The 16238-nt window shown below is 34.5% G+C and overlaps 2 protein-coding genes across 6 annotated transcripts; one reads left to right on the top strand and one right to left on the bottom strand.

The window, feature by feature from the left end:
- Positions 1 to 2377: 2377 nt before the first annotated feature.
- LOC102612245 (WRKY transcription factor 23) lies at positions 2378 to 4333 on the top strand. The gene is made up of 3 exons (XM_006492296.4): positions 2378 to 3145; positions 3389 to 3532; positions 3709 to 4333. The coding sequence occupies exons 1-3, from the start codon at positions 2724 to 2726 to the stop codon at positions 4109 to 4111; spliced, it is 969 nt and encodes a 322-aa protein (XP_006492359.2). The 5' UTR covers positions 2378 to 2723; the 3' UTR covers positions 4112 to 4333.
- A 2981-nt stretch (positions 4334 to 7314) lies between these two features.
- On the bottom strand, positions 7315 to 15302 carry LOC102612542 (flowering time control protein FCA). Of its 5 annotated transcripts, XM_006492297.4 has the most exons (15): positions 15151 to 15302; positions 14823 to 15072; positions 14478 to 14551; positions 14115 to 14193; positions 13254 to 13336; positions 13111 to 13162; positions 12602 to 12669; positions 11860 to 11926; positions 11088 to 11167; positions 10936 to 11000; positions 10297 to 10353; positions 9864 to 10203; positions 9089 to 9253; positions 8809 to 8988; positions 7315 to 7854 (listed from the first exon to the last, which is right to left on the bottom strand). In XM_006492297.4, the coding sequence occupies exons 2-15, from the start codon at positions 15061 to 15063 to the stop codon at positions 7792 to 7794; spliced, it is 1614 nt and encodes a 537-aa protein (XP_006492360.2). In that variant the 5' UTR covers positions 15064 to 15072; positions 15151 to 15302; the 3' UTR covers positions 7315 to 7791. The 5 variants fall into 5 exon arrangements, with proteins under 5 accessions (XP_006492360.2, XP_024948836.2, XP_024948837.2 ...); XM_025093068.2 differs by lacking the exon at positions 15151 to 15302 and having other exon boundaries at positions 13254 to 13352; positions 14823 to 15016; XM_025093069.2 differs by lacking the exon at positions 15151 to 15302 and having other exon boundaries at positions 13254 to 13352; positions 14478 to 14593; positions 14823 to 14970.
- Between the last annotated feature and the right edge of the window lie 936 nt (positions 15303 to 16238).

The following is a 16238-nucleotide window of genomic DNA, read 5'->3' on the forward strand; positions in this document are numbered from 1 at the left end:
AAAAAAAATTTGCATGTCCCCATAAAATTATTGTACGAAACTGAACTGTTTAGATATTGAAAATCTATTTAGTGGTAACGTACGTAGACAAGGCATTATTCCCTTTTCTCATCAGAGGCTGGTGAAGGGCAAAAGCCAAACTTGCGGCGTAGATTGAGGGCGAAAGATGACCATTTGATCTCACACGTGAATGGTGAGGATAGAGTAACGGGACCCCTGGAGATCATGAAAGTTTTAAGAGACAAAAGGAGAACACGTGTGAGAAAATGAAAGGGCAACGGCCCGACGGTCGAGCATCGATGTGAGTGGAAGCGATGGGGACAACGGGCCGTGTATCGTGGCCAGCTTTGGTTTCGCGTAAAAGGAGCTGATTTTATCTAAAGTAAGTAAATTACATTGATCATGGGGTTTGGATTTTGCTTGGCAAATCTTTTTAGTGTCGCTGAACCCTTGTCTCTTTTGTTTACGGAAAGATCCATACGAGTCACGTAACTCACAAATTAGATTCTAGCAAAAGGACAACAGAATCAACTAGATAGCTTATTACTCATATTTTGTTTGACGAAATTATGTATTGATTTTTTATAAAGATATTGGAAAAGTTTGTCTCAATACCGTCACCATTTGTAAAAATGGAGAGCTAAATTTAGTAAACCATTTCCATTAGTCTAGGGAGTTCGGTTACTTGAATGAAGATAAGAGCATTAATTGACGAAGCTAGTATAGGATTTACCCCATCTCGAGTTTTATTTTTCCCCTGCAGAGCCCGCAGAGTATGATTCCAAAAAATTCGTTTTGTTCTTTGAATTTATGAAACCTTTTCAACTAATGATTTTGAAAACTTTTTTAACTTGCCCTCGGTGAAACGTCACCATTTCTTCGATTAGTTCTTACCCCAACTAGACAATTTTATCAGCTCAATTCCATGATGAGGGCCTTATACATAGTAGTAAATTGATATCGGTGCCATTACGATGATGCATTCATGCTTCTCTTCTCTACATCTAAATAGACAAGACTCATAATGTTCATTTCAAAAATATTATATTCGGGATGCAATTTATCATCTATGAATTCGTGGGTATCTAGACGTCTATATAGATAAACCTTGAGGATATTGAGCGTATTTTTTTTTCCCTCCCACAATATTGATCATTGGCAAAGATAAGGATGTTAGTGAGAATTAAATGGGTGAAACTACGGGCAGAAAAGAAAATCTTAAGAGTTGTGAGAATGTTAAAATTGTGTTTGATCCGCAATGTGAAAAAGGTCTTTCGTTAACGAAACTGAATCATACTCAAAAGAGAAGGTGTGTAAGTGACATCAATGGTTTCGCAAATGCTTTTGATAAAAAGAGAACACAATGTTAATTGAATTTTTGCTAAGAAAAGAGAGAGAGACCAAATTATTAGAAGCATGTAAAGGTAAGCTGGGCTTGCACGCAAACTATGTCAGCGAAGGATCCTTGTCTCATTCCACACCAGTAACCACACGTGCAAGAACTTTTCCATACGCTTCTCATCGAAAGGAGAGTAGAAAGAGCATCCTTATCGGCCATTCTTTTCTCGCCCTTTTTTTGTGTATAATCTATACAAAAGAAAAGCAGCCATTACCACCGACTGTGGGATTTAGGAATTATGAATCATTTATAGCACCCATTTCACACCTTTAACTTGAATCTTATTCTCATTTGATGATCATGTTCTTTTGTTCCCCCTTACAAGGTTCGCGTTCTCAGCTATAATTCAAATCCGCTTTAATTTTGATAAATTGATATTAATTTTTTTAGTACTCGATCTTGGTACAAATGAAGTTTAATTTCCCTTTAATTAGCTAATCAGTTTCCCACAGTTTTGAGTTTTTCAAAGTTTAATTCATATGGAAAATTAATTCTATTCTATGGACTAGCGCCGTAGCGCTAGGTTTTAGTGTTAGCTTATTTATTTCTAAAATCAAATCAATATATATATATATACGCTCACTTAATTAGTGGAAGTCCCTTTAGTGGAAGTCCCTACGCAATTACTAATTTATTTCGTTAATTTGTCGATTGTCATACAACAAAAAGTTGCGCATACGGTACGACCCAAAGATGAGGAGGAGTTAGAATGAAGAAATAAAATATAAAGGGAAAATTATTATTATTATTATTAAAAATTAAAAAGAAATCTTAAAAGAGGATTATTAATTCACAATTCCCATGCACACAGAGCAATCAGCACTCGAGTGAAAGAGAGTTTGGAAATAAAAAGCCTTTTTTACGCCGTAAGAATCTCACGTGCAGCTCGTCCCCGTTCACACAGTGGAATTAAACCCGTAAACCGGTCAAACTCCACGCATGAAAGCATCGACCAACACCACTACCGTCGGACCGACCGCCAGCGATCTCATGTGCGTATTCAAACTCGAAACTTGTTACGGGCGCTGGTTTAATGTCCGTACAAAGTATTGACCTACAATTACCGGTCAAAGAAATGGAAACATTTGTTGCCACTTAGCCAACTCTACTGTTGCCAAGTCTCATCCTTGTTCCTTTGTATACCATTCTCTCTCCATCTCTAAACACCCACCCACCTTATAAACCAGATCAAAGTTGAAATCTTACCCTACTTCACACTTCAAAAGCCTCACAGTAACTCTCTCTCTCTCTCTCTCCCTTTCCATTTTGTTCTCTTTTCTTTTGTTTTTTTATGAAGATTAAGAAGAATTTCAACTGAGGCATAATGGAGAGGAAGGAAGTTACAAAGACGAAGAATCATAACAATATGGGATCATCACCATTTGCTGATCATCTTTCAACTGGTTCTCAGCTTCGAGGCGTATTTGACTTGTACGAGGGAGAGAAGGGGTCATTAGGGTTTATGGAGTTACTGGGTGTTCAAGACTTTGGTTCTTCTTCTCCTCCTTCTTCTTCTTTATTTGATATGGTACAGTTCCAGGCACAGAATCAGGTTCCGTCTAAAGGAGCATCAGCATCTTCAACTGTCAATGTTACAAAGATTGAATGTTCTGAGTTGTTGAATCAGCCGGCGACGCCTAACTCTTCCTCGATTTCATCTGCATCGAGTGAGGCTTTGAATGATGAACAAGTTAAAGTAGAAGAGCATGTACATGATGAACAAAATCAACAAAAAACCAAGAAACAGTGAGTTTTTTCTTTTCTGGTAGTTTTTGTCTTCGATCTTAATTATTTATCATTTCAATTTTTTTTTTATTTTTTTCAAAGAAGCACAGCACAGTACAGTACACATGCATCTGCTAATGAATGGCCCATAAATTATATATAAATATATATCGTTAGTTGTCCGAAGTGTGAAGAATTAAAGATAAGGATTTTGATGATGTTTTGGATGGTTTGTTTGGTTTGGGTTTTTTTGGGGATAAGCAGGTTGAAGCCCAAGAAGACAAATCAGAAACGACAGAGAGAGCCGAGATTCGCGTTCATGACAAAGAGCGAGGTTGATCATCTGGAAGATGGATACCGATGGAGGAAGTACGGTCAGAAGGCCGTTAAGGACAGCCCCTTTCCTAGGTACCTTTGACTTTACTACTTCAATAATAATAATAATAATAATTAATTCTATTGTTAATTTCGCAATTATAAACTTCCACCGCTTTCCTCGTTAGTTAATTTTAGTTCAAAAATTAGGTCCAAATTATATATCATTGAATGATTATAATATATGGGTGGCATTGTTGTTGTTGCAGGAGTTACTATCGTTGCACCAGTGCTTCATGTAATGTGAAGAAAAGAGTGGAGAGATCTTACACTGATCCAAGCATTGTCGTGACGACCTACGAGGGCCAGCACAACCACCCGAGTCCACTCCTACCACGTCCAACCCTTGGCGGTGTTCCTCATGCTGGAAACGGTGTCGTTGGATCCTCTTTTGGTATGCCAATGCCGGCGGCATTCTCTCAGCAACAACTGCCCAGCTTGGTTAATTCCTTGTTGCCTATGAATTTTGGGAGTAGTTTTATCAACGGTCCAACAACTGCTTCTTTTCTTCATGAGAGGCGTTTCTGCACTCCTGCAGCAGGGACTGATCTGCTTAAGGATCATGGCCTTCTTCAGGACATTGTTCCTTCACATATGCTAAGGGAAGAGTAGAGATGAAGGAAGATGAGTATATTGATTATCAATTTAATTATTATTAGTTTTTTTTTTTTTCTATTTAACTGACTTCCGTAAAAGGTTTAGATGTAAATGTTATGTAATCTACTAGTTGACAGGATCTGATCTTTCTTGCAGAAAGTCTTTTCCCGCATACCCTTTATGAATGTCATTGTGAAATGGGTTTTTGATCCAATGCAGGAAGGAACTGGTTTCTTACTTTGTTTGGGTTTAATTTCCTAACTCTTCACTCATTCATTCATTCATTTGTTTGTCCTATCTATTTGTTTTTGTTGTCGAAGGAATGTGCATTGATTTCATTGAGAGTGCCACCCCCTGAGTCAAGATCTTTTCAGGGTTAGGGTTTCTGTGGAGAGAACAATTAATGTAAGCATTTGAGTTTTTTTTTTAAAAAAAAAAATTTCCCCTCCTTCCTTCTCTGTCTGGGAAACGGCAAAAACAAAATTTCTCTTTAAAAAATAGGGAACCAATTGTGAGAATTTGGTGAGGTGAAATTAATGTGCTGTCTCCAGAAGTGGTAAAGAGAGATGCAATGTGGAAGAATAACATACCTACTGCTGACCCACTTATAGCCCCTTAAGAGTTATTATTACCTGCTTTATGTCTTGCGAACTATCATGGATTTGGTTCATTGAAAATTGTGGGGATATAGAGCATGTATATCATAGAATAAAGAAATAGATTAAAAGATAAAAAAATATATATTATATTTTAATATATCATAGAATAAAATATTGTCTACTAAAATTAATTTTTTTAATTTATTTCTTGTATTGTTAAAGTAATTAAGTAAATTATTTTTATTAAAAATTTATTAATACGTTTTTTTTAATCTTTTTATTAATCGTAATTTAGCATCTGCCATTAGGGGTGGGCACGGTTCGGTTCGGTTCGGTTCGGTTCGAAATTAAGTAGAACCGATTTAAATCGGTTATTTTATAAAAAGAACCGAATAAGAACCAAACTCAATAAGAACCGAACTCAAACGGTTCTTTTCGGATCGGTTCGGTTCGGTTCGGTTTTTTCGGTTCTGGGCCTATTGGGCCTATTTTGAATTTTTAAATTTTTAGCCCATTGGACCTCATAAATGTAATAATTTTTTTTAACAATTAATTTATCCTAATTTTATTACAAATATTAACAATAAATACAAAGTATTCAAAACACATTTTATCACTAATATCTTACTAATTATTAATAAGATACTCCCAAAATATGAAATATTAAAATTTCAAAATACATAACCAAACTCCAATACTCCATCTATATAAACATAATCATAATGTTATAAAGAGAAATAACACATGTTTGATTTGAATAAAATCATGTTTGATTTGAATAAAATTATTAACACATGTTTGATTTGAATAAAATAAAAAAATAATTCGGTTCTTCGGTTCGGTTTTTCGGTTCAGCTAAGTGAACCGAATACCGAACCGACATTTCGGTTTTTTTTACAAACGGTATATTCGGTTTTTAAAAAAAATAAAAACCGAACCGAATTAAAAAAAACCGTCGGTTCGGTTCGGTTTTTTTAACATTACGGTTTTTTTGCCCACCCCTATCTGCCATATATATAGAACATGTTATTATTGTTTTTGCTGGGAATATTTTAGTCTTCGCCCCGCCCACAGTGGTACAGAGTGAGTTCTCACTGCTAGTTTTAGTTTGCATTAGTAAATATGAAATGGTAATTGTTCATCCACGCATTCGATCGAGTACTTCGGAAAGTGATGTGATAATTGAGTACCCCACTCTCAGATGCTTCTCAAGGCAAAATGTTTGGCAATACTGTGTGACACTGTATTTGGCATCGAGAATCGGAAAGTTAAATGTCATGTATGGTGTGATTACCAAAACAGAACCTTCGGTCAAATTAAGAAAAAATTTATGGGTAATTTTTAAAAATTTCTCCTGAGGTTTGGATTTATTGCAAGTAGATGACGAGAATTGGTTTATTTGTAAAAAATTCCTTACCGTCAGTTAATTTTAATATTAACCGTTAGTTTATCGTGCAAAGACAATATTACCCTTAACAATAGTGTATAAACGAAAATAACTAAAAAAAAACCAAAATTATTGGCGCGAAAAGCACAAACCCTATTTTTTAATAATTTTATCCTTGTCAATTCTAAAAATTTACAATATCATAGGTAAAGATTATGACTATTTCATTTTTAAATTTTTAATTTTATCTTTCTTGTAGGAATTTTAAGAAAATATTAATAATTTAAAGAGAATTTTTTAATTTTTTAATTTTATCTTTTTTATAGGAACTTTAAGAAAATATCAATAATTTAAAGATGGTAAAATAACTAATAATTTTGGTTTTTTTTATAGTTATTTTCGTTTATAAACTATTGTTAAGGATAATATTGTCTTTGCACGGTCAACTAACGGTCAATGTTAAAATTAACTGACGGTAGGAGGTTTTTTACAAATAAATCAATTCTCGCCATCTACTTGCAACAAGTCCAAACCTCAGGGGAGGTTTTTAAAAATTACCCATAAATTTATCATCAAGAGTTAAAAATAAAAAGGATTTTTACAATTGCACGTTTGCAACATTGAGTGCAACATTAGGGTATACTTAAAAGATTCTTCAAATGATGAAGAAAAAATAGTTGGAGAATCAAATAATTTAAAAAAAAAATTAAAACGAGATTATCATTTTTGATATTGAAGAGTGACTTTATCCTCTTCAAATAATATTATACTACTTATTATATTATCATTGTTGAAAAGAAAGAAACACCAAACCTACATTATTAAAAACTTAAAAGAATAATCAAATTTAATGAAAGAAAAATTTGATTGAAATCTTTTAATTTTTTATTTATCTAATAAATAAATAAACACTAAATAAAATTAAATGACTAAAAACCTCCGGTCAGACACCGTGCACGTCCCACTTGTAGCGGCGTTTCCCGACTTCCAATCTTCCATCGTAGATATAATAATACCAAATATTTTTTAAAAATAAAAAAATAAAAACAAAATTTCCATCCAACAGGCCGGCGCTACTGGTAAAAATGTAATGTTTTCTTGTCGAGTTCACACCCATCAATCAGTCACACGGGGCTTTATGGAAAATCTCACTTGGAAAGAGGATTCCACGCGTTCGCGAAAGAAACTCACTTTGATGGTTGGATTTGCAACTCTTTATAAACTATTCAATATGGCGAAAAATCTTTTTCAAAATGTTTTCCAAATTACATAACGATTTACAGACGTGGGGTCCGAGTTTTCATTCATAGAGGAATCACAAAAAATAGGATCAGGCTACGGTGCAACTGTGGCACCGTGCCACAATTGTATTTAGCCGTTAGATGCAGTTAAATTGGTGGGATCCACTGACATCCAACGACTAAATACAACTGTGACACAGTAGCACAGTTGCACATAAGGTTTTCTCCGAAAAATAACACATGGCATGGAAAACAACCCACCGTCTCAAAAAATCTACACGCAATACAATATGAATAAGACAACAAGTCAATCACACGCGGCCAGTTCCCTGCAGTATCAGAAACAAACAAGAAGGCAGATGGAGCCCACGGATTGGCAAAAACTGATCACCTGCTAAATGTTAACCTAACATTTTTAGATAAAAAAAAACTATCCTCCCCAGGGAATCAACAAAAACTGGCCACCTTCTAAACACAGGTGGGATGAACCACAGGACTACTTTTAGTCTGAACTTGCAGGTGATCCTGCTCCTGAAAAACCACAGCAATCCAAAATGAAGCCGGGTTAGCCAAAGTAGAACTGTACAAGTTTTCATTTTTTAAAAACATCAAATTTACATGTCCCAAAATAGAGGTGCTATAATTTGTTGCCCGGTCATCAACGTGGGCCTACAATTCATAACCAAAATATCACAATCAAGTATATCCTGTTCTCTACTATAATAACCAAGTATATCCTGATCTCTACTATAATAACCATCGCTGCACATAAGAGTATCCTCTCTCCATGTGAAACGTGGACGAGACAATCATCATCCAGCTGCTTGCAAAAGCTTAATGGCTGATCAACTCATTGTTTGTAGTTGAAATTCATATTAACAGATAGTACAACTAACTGACTTCTAATACACTAAATCATGTTGTAATAACTTTGTGCATGCACAATCCAGGGGCATCTGTCAGCAATTAGCATCAAGTCCACTACAAAAAAATCTGTAGCTCACAGGTAAAGATAAAAAGGCCTCGACACTAAAACATGCAGCGGTGAGGATAAATCATCACACAGATTTTATTCTAATGTACATTCTTTTTGTGCTGTCAAAACTTTCACAGCAGGAACCATTCCACCCCATTCGAAGATATCACATATGAATACCAATGAATTAACATACCCAACACCAGATATATTTAGCCTAAAAGAATTCATGTGGCAAAACCTACTGTATTCTACTTTTTGTCACAAAGTTCTCTTTTGCTTGTACTAACTTGCATAATAGTGGGCTGAGATACATAATGCAATAGCGGCAAAATCAGATTCTATAAGCAAACAATATAATTCTTCCAACCAATTTAAAACGACTAAATTAGTTCTAGGTTTTGTACCCTAGTCTTCCCCGGAACAGGTGGTAGAAGCTTGATTAATACTGCAATGGACAGAACAAAGATGCAGAAATATTGAGCAGCCAGCAAGTAATTATTTCTTACCGATGCAGACACAGAAGGGTCTTGGAGTTGCACTTTTTTACGGAAGACATGCGGCTGAAGCTGCACTTCTTGGGTTTGAGCCACTTCTTTGGTAGAAGAAACTGACTGGCTTCCATTTTGCAGCTTTTGCTGCTTCTCTATTTGCTGCTCAAATAAAAGATACTCCTCGGGCTTATCCCACTATAGTTAATTTTTTTAAGGACATCAGTTACAATGTTTGTGGAAAGGAAATCCAAACAGCAGGGCACAAGAAAGTTAATAAGAGACAAAAAAAACTTACTCTACTTTCGCAAGTTTCACAATTGTAGTAATATTTGTTTCCATCGGGGCAGGTATGTTCACTCCAGTCACACTCTGGAGAAGCTGCCACCTGGGGACTTTGAGGTACTGTAGGAATAGTGGAAGCGCTAGCACTTGTCTGAGGATTGTTTCCACTCCTTGGAGACTGCAGAAATGCATAACATTAGCAGCAAATCACTATGCACCAACATGCAACAATTACATTTAAAATTACAAAATAATTAAATAATATCCTTAACCTCTTACCCCGCTCCTTTTTTACAAAATAATTATATATTTTCTTTTTGAAAAAAGGGGGAATAATTGTAATAATATCCTTAACCCTTCAATTTGGCACAGGGAATAATCAGTTTCATTATTCACCAACATTACATGGAACCTCTAGTTCTAAGCCCAGCACAATGTCCACATGTGGAACCCTAAAAGTTCTAAAAGAAAGCTTACTTCCATCAAAGGTAGCTTCACCTTGGGACTTCTTTACAAATACAATACAAGTCATGATTTAATAAGGTCAACATTCTGTTTTTCACCTTGGGACTTCTTTACAAATACAATAAAAGTCATGATTTAATAAGGTCAACATTCTGTTTTTCCTATTTCTCCAATATTCATAAAAGGCAACACGAGAATATAGAGATATTTGTTGGGTCTCATTGCATTTTCAGCTAGTGAACTACATTAACCAAATTTTACGGTAAACAAATGCCTTGGATTTCCTATTTGAAGTACTAAACCAACATTAAATATCATAATACCTCTGATTCTGACACGATAACATGGGAATTCTGCTGCTGTTCTACATTTTGAGTTGATGACTGTCTCAGATGCAACTGTTTTTGCATATCAGAGACTGCTTGTTGAGATAATTGAGAATTTTGCTGCGGGATTTGTATCTGTTGTAATGACAACTGAGACAGCTGTGAAGATGATTGCTGCTGAGAACAATGTAATTGCTGTATGATAGGAGTAGCAGCTTCCTGGTTTCCCCAATTTGAAAAGACTTGTGGATGTGAATTATTGAAAATGTGTTGTGGACGATATGAAACATTAGGGAGAATCTGCCCTCCTGCTGAATTACCCAGATTGGGCGGTGGCCTGAAAGTAAATCAAGGAAACTGGAAAGTCAACTTAATGTTTGGAAATATAACATTATTGAAGGCAACAAGAAAAATGGGGACCAGAATGTACCTAACTGGTTCTAGAAAATTGGGACCAAAACTTGGGGTGCCAAATGTGTAATTTCCCCTGCAGAGGAGAAAGAGCCACAAAAATTAAACTGAATCTAACCATTAAAGATAGCAACAAAGCCTGGAATCATAAGCAGAAGAAGTCAATTGATTGTATTTCCAAATATGAATATCTGTAATTTGTTTTCATTTGGTTTTAGCAATACATATTTGTATTTTCCACTCTCAACCTGATGAAATTTTTTCTCATTTCAGGAAAGAAATCCCAACCGAAAAATATTGACCACAGGATATGTATGTTTGTATATATGGACACATGCATTCCATGAAGATGTCAGACAAAAATCTGATCTTGGATAAGTTGATTATCAGGTAGATAATTAACAGTTGACACCAATATCAGGGTGTCTAAGCACTCACTCTTTCTTATTGAAAAAATGATAAAAGAAGATCCTTTAGCTTAGATCATTAACTAACTAATTTTAGATGTCAGCTCTTCTCCGGCGGACCGATTAGATGACTACTAGAAGAATGCATGATCACAATTATGTATTGTCTTCCCAAATCACAAAGTGAAAAACTAAGGTGTAGATTCATGATTCCCAAATCATTTTAAAGTGCAAAACTAAAGAAACAAAACCTTAGTTCTCCAGTCCTTGGTTTCTTAGGGTCCGCAATTCGAACAACCAGTGGCTGATCAGAACCCTAAAATTGAAAGGGTTAAAAAAAATTATTCAATAACTATCAAAATATTTTTGAAGAACTACATATCGAAACATAAATACACTTTACTCTCATCGTGAAAGTTCCATTCAATCCACTGATGGCTGCCAGCGCCATTTCTCTATGAGAAAACTGGACAAATGCACATCCTTCAAAAGGTACAGGATCTATCTCAGAATGAAGGTGAAATGAACAGTTGATGCAAGTACATGATAAATCCAAACATTCATATGTAGAAGAAAAGTATTAGCAAAAAGGTAGCAAGAACAAAAGCATATAGAGGGTTTTTGATGCATGAGTCACCCATTCATGCACGATAATTGAAGATGAAGCATATAGATATATCAGGCATTCTTCAAAAACTACACAATCAATGTCAGAACAAAGTCCGACTAAATGTTTGATACAAGTATGTGATGCTTCCAACTATTCATATAAAGAGTTTAATAGTTTTTGCAAAGTGGCGGCATAAACAGAGGCTTATAAAAAGTTTTTGATGCACGTGTCACCCATTCATGTACAACAACTGTAGACGAATCATATAGATATATCCGGCATCTCCACCAACATAGTGGTTGCTATGTTGTCCTTTATTTCACCCATTGTGCAAAAGGTGCAAGTTGCAAAAGGCAGGCTAAAAGTATGATTGCAAGAATTATTTGAGTAAACAAGAAAATCAAAAAGTAGCCAATGCAAACTCAACAAGTTCTGTTTTTTATGAAACAAGAAAGCAAAAACCAATATCCTTCATGAAACAAAAATTAAAAATCAATATCCAACATTTCCAATTATGCTCTAAAATTAAGAAGGCATAAAACAGAAGTAATGGTAGGCGACAAACCACGACTTTGCTTCAGCTCATCACGCACTATAAAGATATCTTCGATATGACCATATGGGGAAAATACCTGATACAGATAACATTCAACTATTAATCAACATCCTCAAAAATAGAGAGGAATCCAGAGCAAGAGTGAAAGGGTGCCTGTAGGAATTTTTTCCATCTAGATTGAAGAAGGAACTTTTTCCATCCAACCCTAGTTTCAGGAAAGGTCTTACTGATTAAAGAATGTCATGGAACAGTGACAAGCAAGTATGCACTAGTGCACATAGACAGAGCATGCATGTAAAGGGGTAACATGCATGCAGGTAAATTTCACAATACTGTTACCTATGCCCAGCATTTTGTCACACACTACACACCTGGAACCAATCTAAGGGTTACTCAATGACAAGCACTCTATACCTGGGATCAGCATTTGATCCTAAACATGCAACAATACCTTTTTCTTGATGAGATAGATTTATACTCAAACCACAATTCACCAAAGCAAAAAGCTACTATTTTGGGAACTAGTAACTGAACTTCAAGGATGAATATTCTATTTGCTATAGCATAATGTATTCATTCCACTCAAGAGATGCCCTACCACATATGAAGGCAATAACTGTCACTTGTATTGCTGTGGTTCTGTCCACATACATTTGCAAGTTTGCATATGCAAGTTAAACGATATGGGGAAATAGGCAATTATGTAGTAAACTAAGGGCCACGCATAAATGTTCAATGGACATGAGCATACTTCCTCAATTTCCTTTTTTGAAGTTTGTTTGCTCAGGCAGCCAACATACAACTTGTCCGGAGGAGCCACTGCCAAATCACAAATGGAACATGGATAAAAAAGAACAAATGATTAGAATACCACAACATAAACATGGAATGTTAGTATCTTCACAGCACAGGTGCATGAAAACAATGATGTTAAGCACATATTGCAAAACAAAATGCAAGCAGACAAAATTTTCCCTTAAAGCTAGGATTCGCATCATTAATGAAACAAAATAGCAAGTGCCATATAACATTAAAATTTTTACTTCTAAAGACATAAAAAGTACAGAATTTTAATTCCATTAAACAGATAAAGGTCACTTTATACCCCAGTAGCTCTCAGCCAAAAGAATAGTTCACCATATGCACAAAATAAGGTCTTGCTAATTGTCTATTCAAGAGGTGTCTTATTCTTATTCTTTCAAGATTTTTGCGTGAAGTTCTTACTATGCTACGCGAGTATGTTAAGCTACAAGCACTTACCAGGGTGTTCCCTTTCTCCATCAGCAAATCTCACTTTGATGGAAGCCTGTTCCTGGACGCATCATATTTATATATTAGTACAAAAATAAGACTGACAGAATAATGTGGTTTTGCAGATGTTCTCCAGACACTAATGAACTTACCCCAGGAAAAATATAATGACCGTTTAGAGCTCTGATAGCATTGCCAGCTTCCTCGAATATCGTAAATTTCACAAAGCAATACCCTGAAAAATAGGAAGTCTACACCATCTGTTAAATTATCATAGTAACTTCAACATAATGGCAGAAGAACATATACTAACATGTTTTGAAACAGACACATAAAATAGTAGATTGGTATAAGGCATATCATAGATATAAACAGGAAGTTTAGGTTCCTTGAAACGCTCCAAATGAAATTCAGAGCAACCACCAGCATAGCAACCATGAAGCAGGAAGGTATTAAAAATTGTGCAATTCCAGTTATAGGAAAATCATCCACAGAGCTTTCTAAAAATTAATGGTATCAGTGACCTCTACAACGTATGCTGAGCAGTAAAACATTCTTCTTTTTTTTTTCCTTCCTTAAATACCAGAACTATTCAGACTGCAAAGGCATCTAATGATTAGGACCACTTAGGCCATTTGAATGACAGAACGTTATGCTGTTTCCTTTTCCTTTTCAAAAGGAAAAAGGGAAGACCACAATGCACAGTTAATGTTGCTTTAGAACTGCACAAGGTTATCGCTTGAACAAAAATAATCCTTCAGAAAAATTAACTTTCACAGAAGCTTACACTCCTCAATCAGTACAATCCAGGTAGAAAAGTGGGAGCTATCTGCTATCCAAGTTCCCTTTCTTATAAATCAGTTTGCAGGTTCAATCTTCAGAATTGAGGTACCACATAATGTCAAACAAACCAGAATTGACTAGGGTACAAGGTGAACTTTGCACTGCAGAAGGCTAAAAGATTGACACTTTTATGAACCGTACTCAATTTCTACAGGATAAATTAATCATACCTTGTTGCTGACCAGTTCTCTTGTCCTTGGGTAGAACAACCTCAATAACATTCCCGTGTTCTTCAAACAAAGGGCGGATCTGATATAAATGAAAAATATTAAGACGTTAAATAACAACTTATAGCTATAACTAACACAATTAGTATCCAGAGGTTTGAAAATGAGAGTTAGTAGTTCGATGGAAATTCAACTAATTTGAGTAAGAACAAAGGCAAGCATGCTGTGCACTTTTCCAGATGATCTTTCTACATACATGATGTATAAGTGCACGTCCTCACTAGGAAATATTATAGTTCCTTTTTACATAACTTTACACAAATATTTCAAACACATTAACCACTGAATGCCATTGAAATGACTTACATCTTCTTCAGTTGCAGTTCTGGGAACCGGTGCAACATAAAGTTTCGCAGGAATGCCACTGTCATTGATATGATCTAATAAATTTGTTGATGGACAAAACTTAGAGCTTCAGCAACCTTATGAATTAAAAAAATTAACAGTTCGATCATAAATTGAAAATAAGTACCACGAATGACTTACAAAATAGCGGAAATAAAAGCAAATTACAAAGATAAGAAAGCTATATTATTTAAACTTGTACACTTTCCCGCAAATTTGAACTAATGGTTCTTTATTTACTATGATGAATCTTTGTCAAAATTAAAATGAGAACTTAATGATAAAAGTAAATAGATTAAAGAAAACCTGGAGCAGGATGATTAAACCCTCGCTTCCGGCCAATGAAGGGCATAGGCTGACCATTGAAGAAATCAGTCGGCTCGCTGCTCATTTGATCGTATTGGTAATGCCGGCGGTGGTGACTGTGGTAGTTGTCGGGAAAATTATGTCTGTGGTCGTCGGAGGACCAAGAACAATAATTGCCGGAAAATGAATTAGGGTTAAACTCTGGAGGATCAGTGATATATTCTCCCACGTGTCCCTCCATTTTCGAACCCTAATGGGTGCAGATGAAATAATTAATGAAAAAGAAAGCGCGCGAGTAACACGAGACGGAGAGCGAGAATTCTTGTACCAGAATCTTGAATTGTGGATTAGAAAGTGTAAGAATTTGCACTTGTCTCTGTTAGCCAGCTGACGTTTCTCGGTGAATATAACGAAAGACCGTTGAAGTATTATTACCGTTCGGCTGAGTTTGGGAGCAGAATTAGATTCGACTAAATATCATAATTAGATTGAATTAGTTGAATTAAATTAAATTATATAATATTAGGTTGTGTTTGATATAATATTAAATTGGACAATGTTAAATTATATTTAAATATAAATTTATTTATAAATATTTAATAATAATTATTAAAATTAATTTAAAGATAATTAATAAGAACATTAAATATATAGTAAATTAGTTATTAGGTAGTTATATTATAATAAATAAATATAAATCAATAAGACTATTTAATTATTTAATTATTTTATCAATTACTTTAGATGTATTTTATTTTATCAAAAAATTAGTAAATAATATATATAAAAAAATCAATTATTGGTATTATTAATTTTATGATTATTTTTAATATTACATTAGTGATTATTAAATTTAGTAAAATCAATTATTGTAAGAAATTACTAAACAGTTAATTTTTTTAAGTGATAAATAAAAGGTGGTGTTATATATGAGATATTGCAAATGAATAATTTTTGTTCTTCCTATTCTAATCTCATCTAAACCCACTTATAAATTGAGATTGTTGATCTCATGATTTGACGACTAAATTAATTTAGTCCTCCCTAATCCAATCCAAGTAAAGTTGCTAAATGTGGGATAAAAAATTTAATTCTAAAGTTAATCTAATGCCTAACATTATTATTTGGGATATACAAATATTAGAGTCTCTCTTTCAATTCTCAAAGTTTTTATTTCATGTAACTAATAGCCGTGCAAAATTGCCAACTTCACCGCACCACTTTACTTCATTATTTTTTTATTTATTTTTATCTCATTTCAAAATTTATGTTTAGCGCAATATTAAAATTATGGTATTAATATCGTGATAAATATAAACTTTATAAATTATACATAAGACCTATAAATAGAAGGTAAAAAAAAAAATTAATATAAGAGTGGTAAATTAGTATTTTAAAATTACAAACAAAACAAAC

The sequence above is a fragment of the Citrus sinensis genome, chromosome 3 (genome assembly GCF_022201045.2).
Source record: "Citrus sinensis cultivar Valencia sweet orange chromosome 3, DVS_A1.0, whole genome shotgun sequence".
In the NCBI taxonomy this organism is placed as follows: domain Eukaryota; kingdom Viridiplantae; phylum Streptophyta; class Magnoliopsida; order Sapindales; family Rutaceae; genus Citrus; species Citrus sinensis.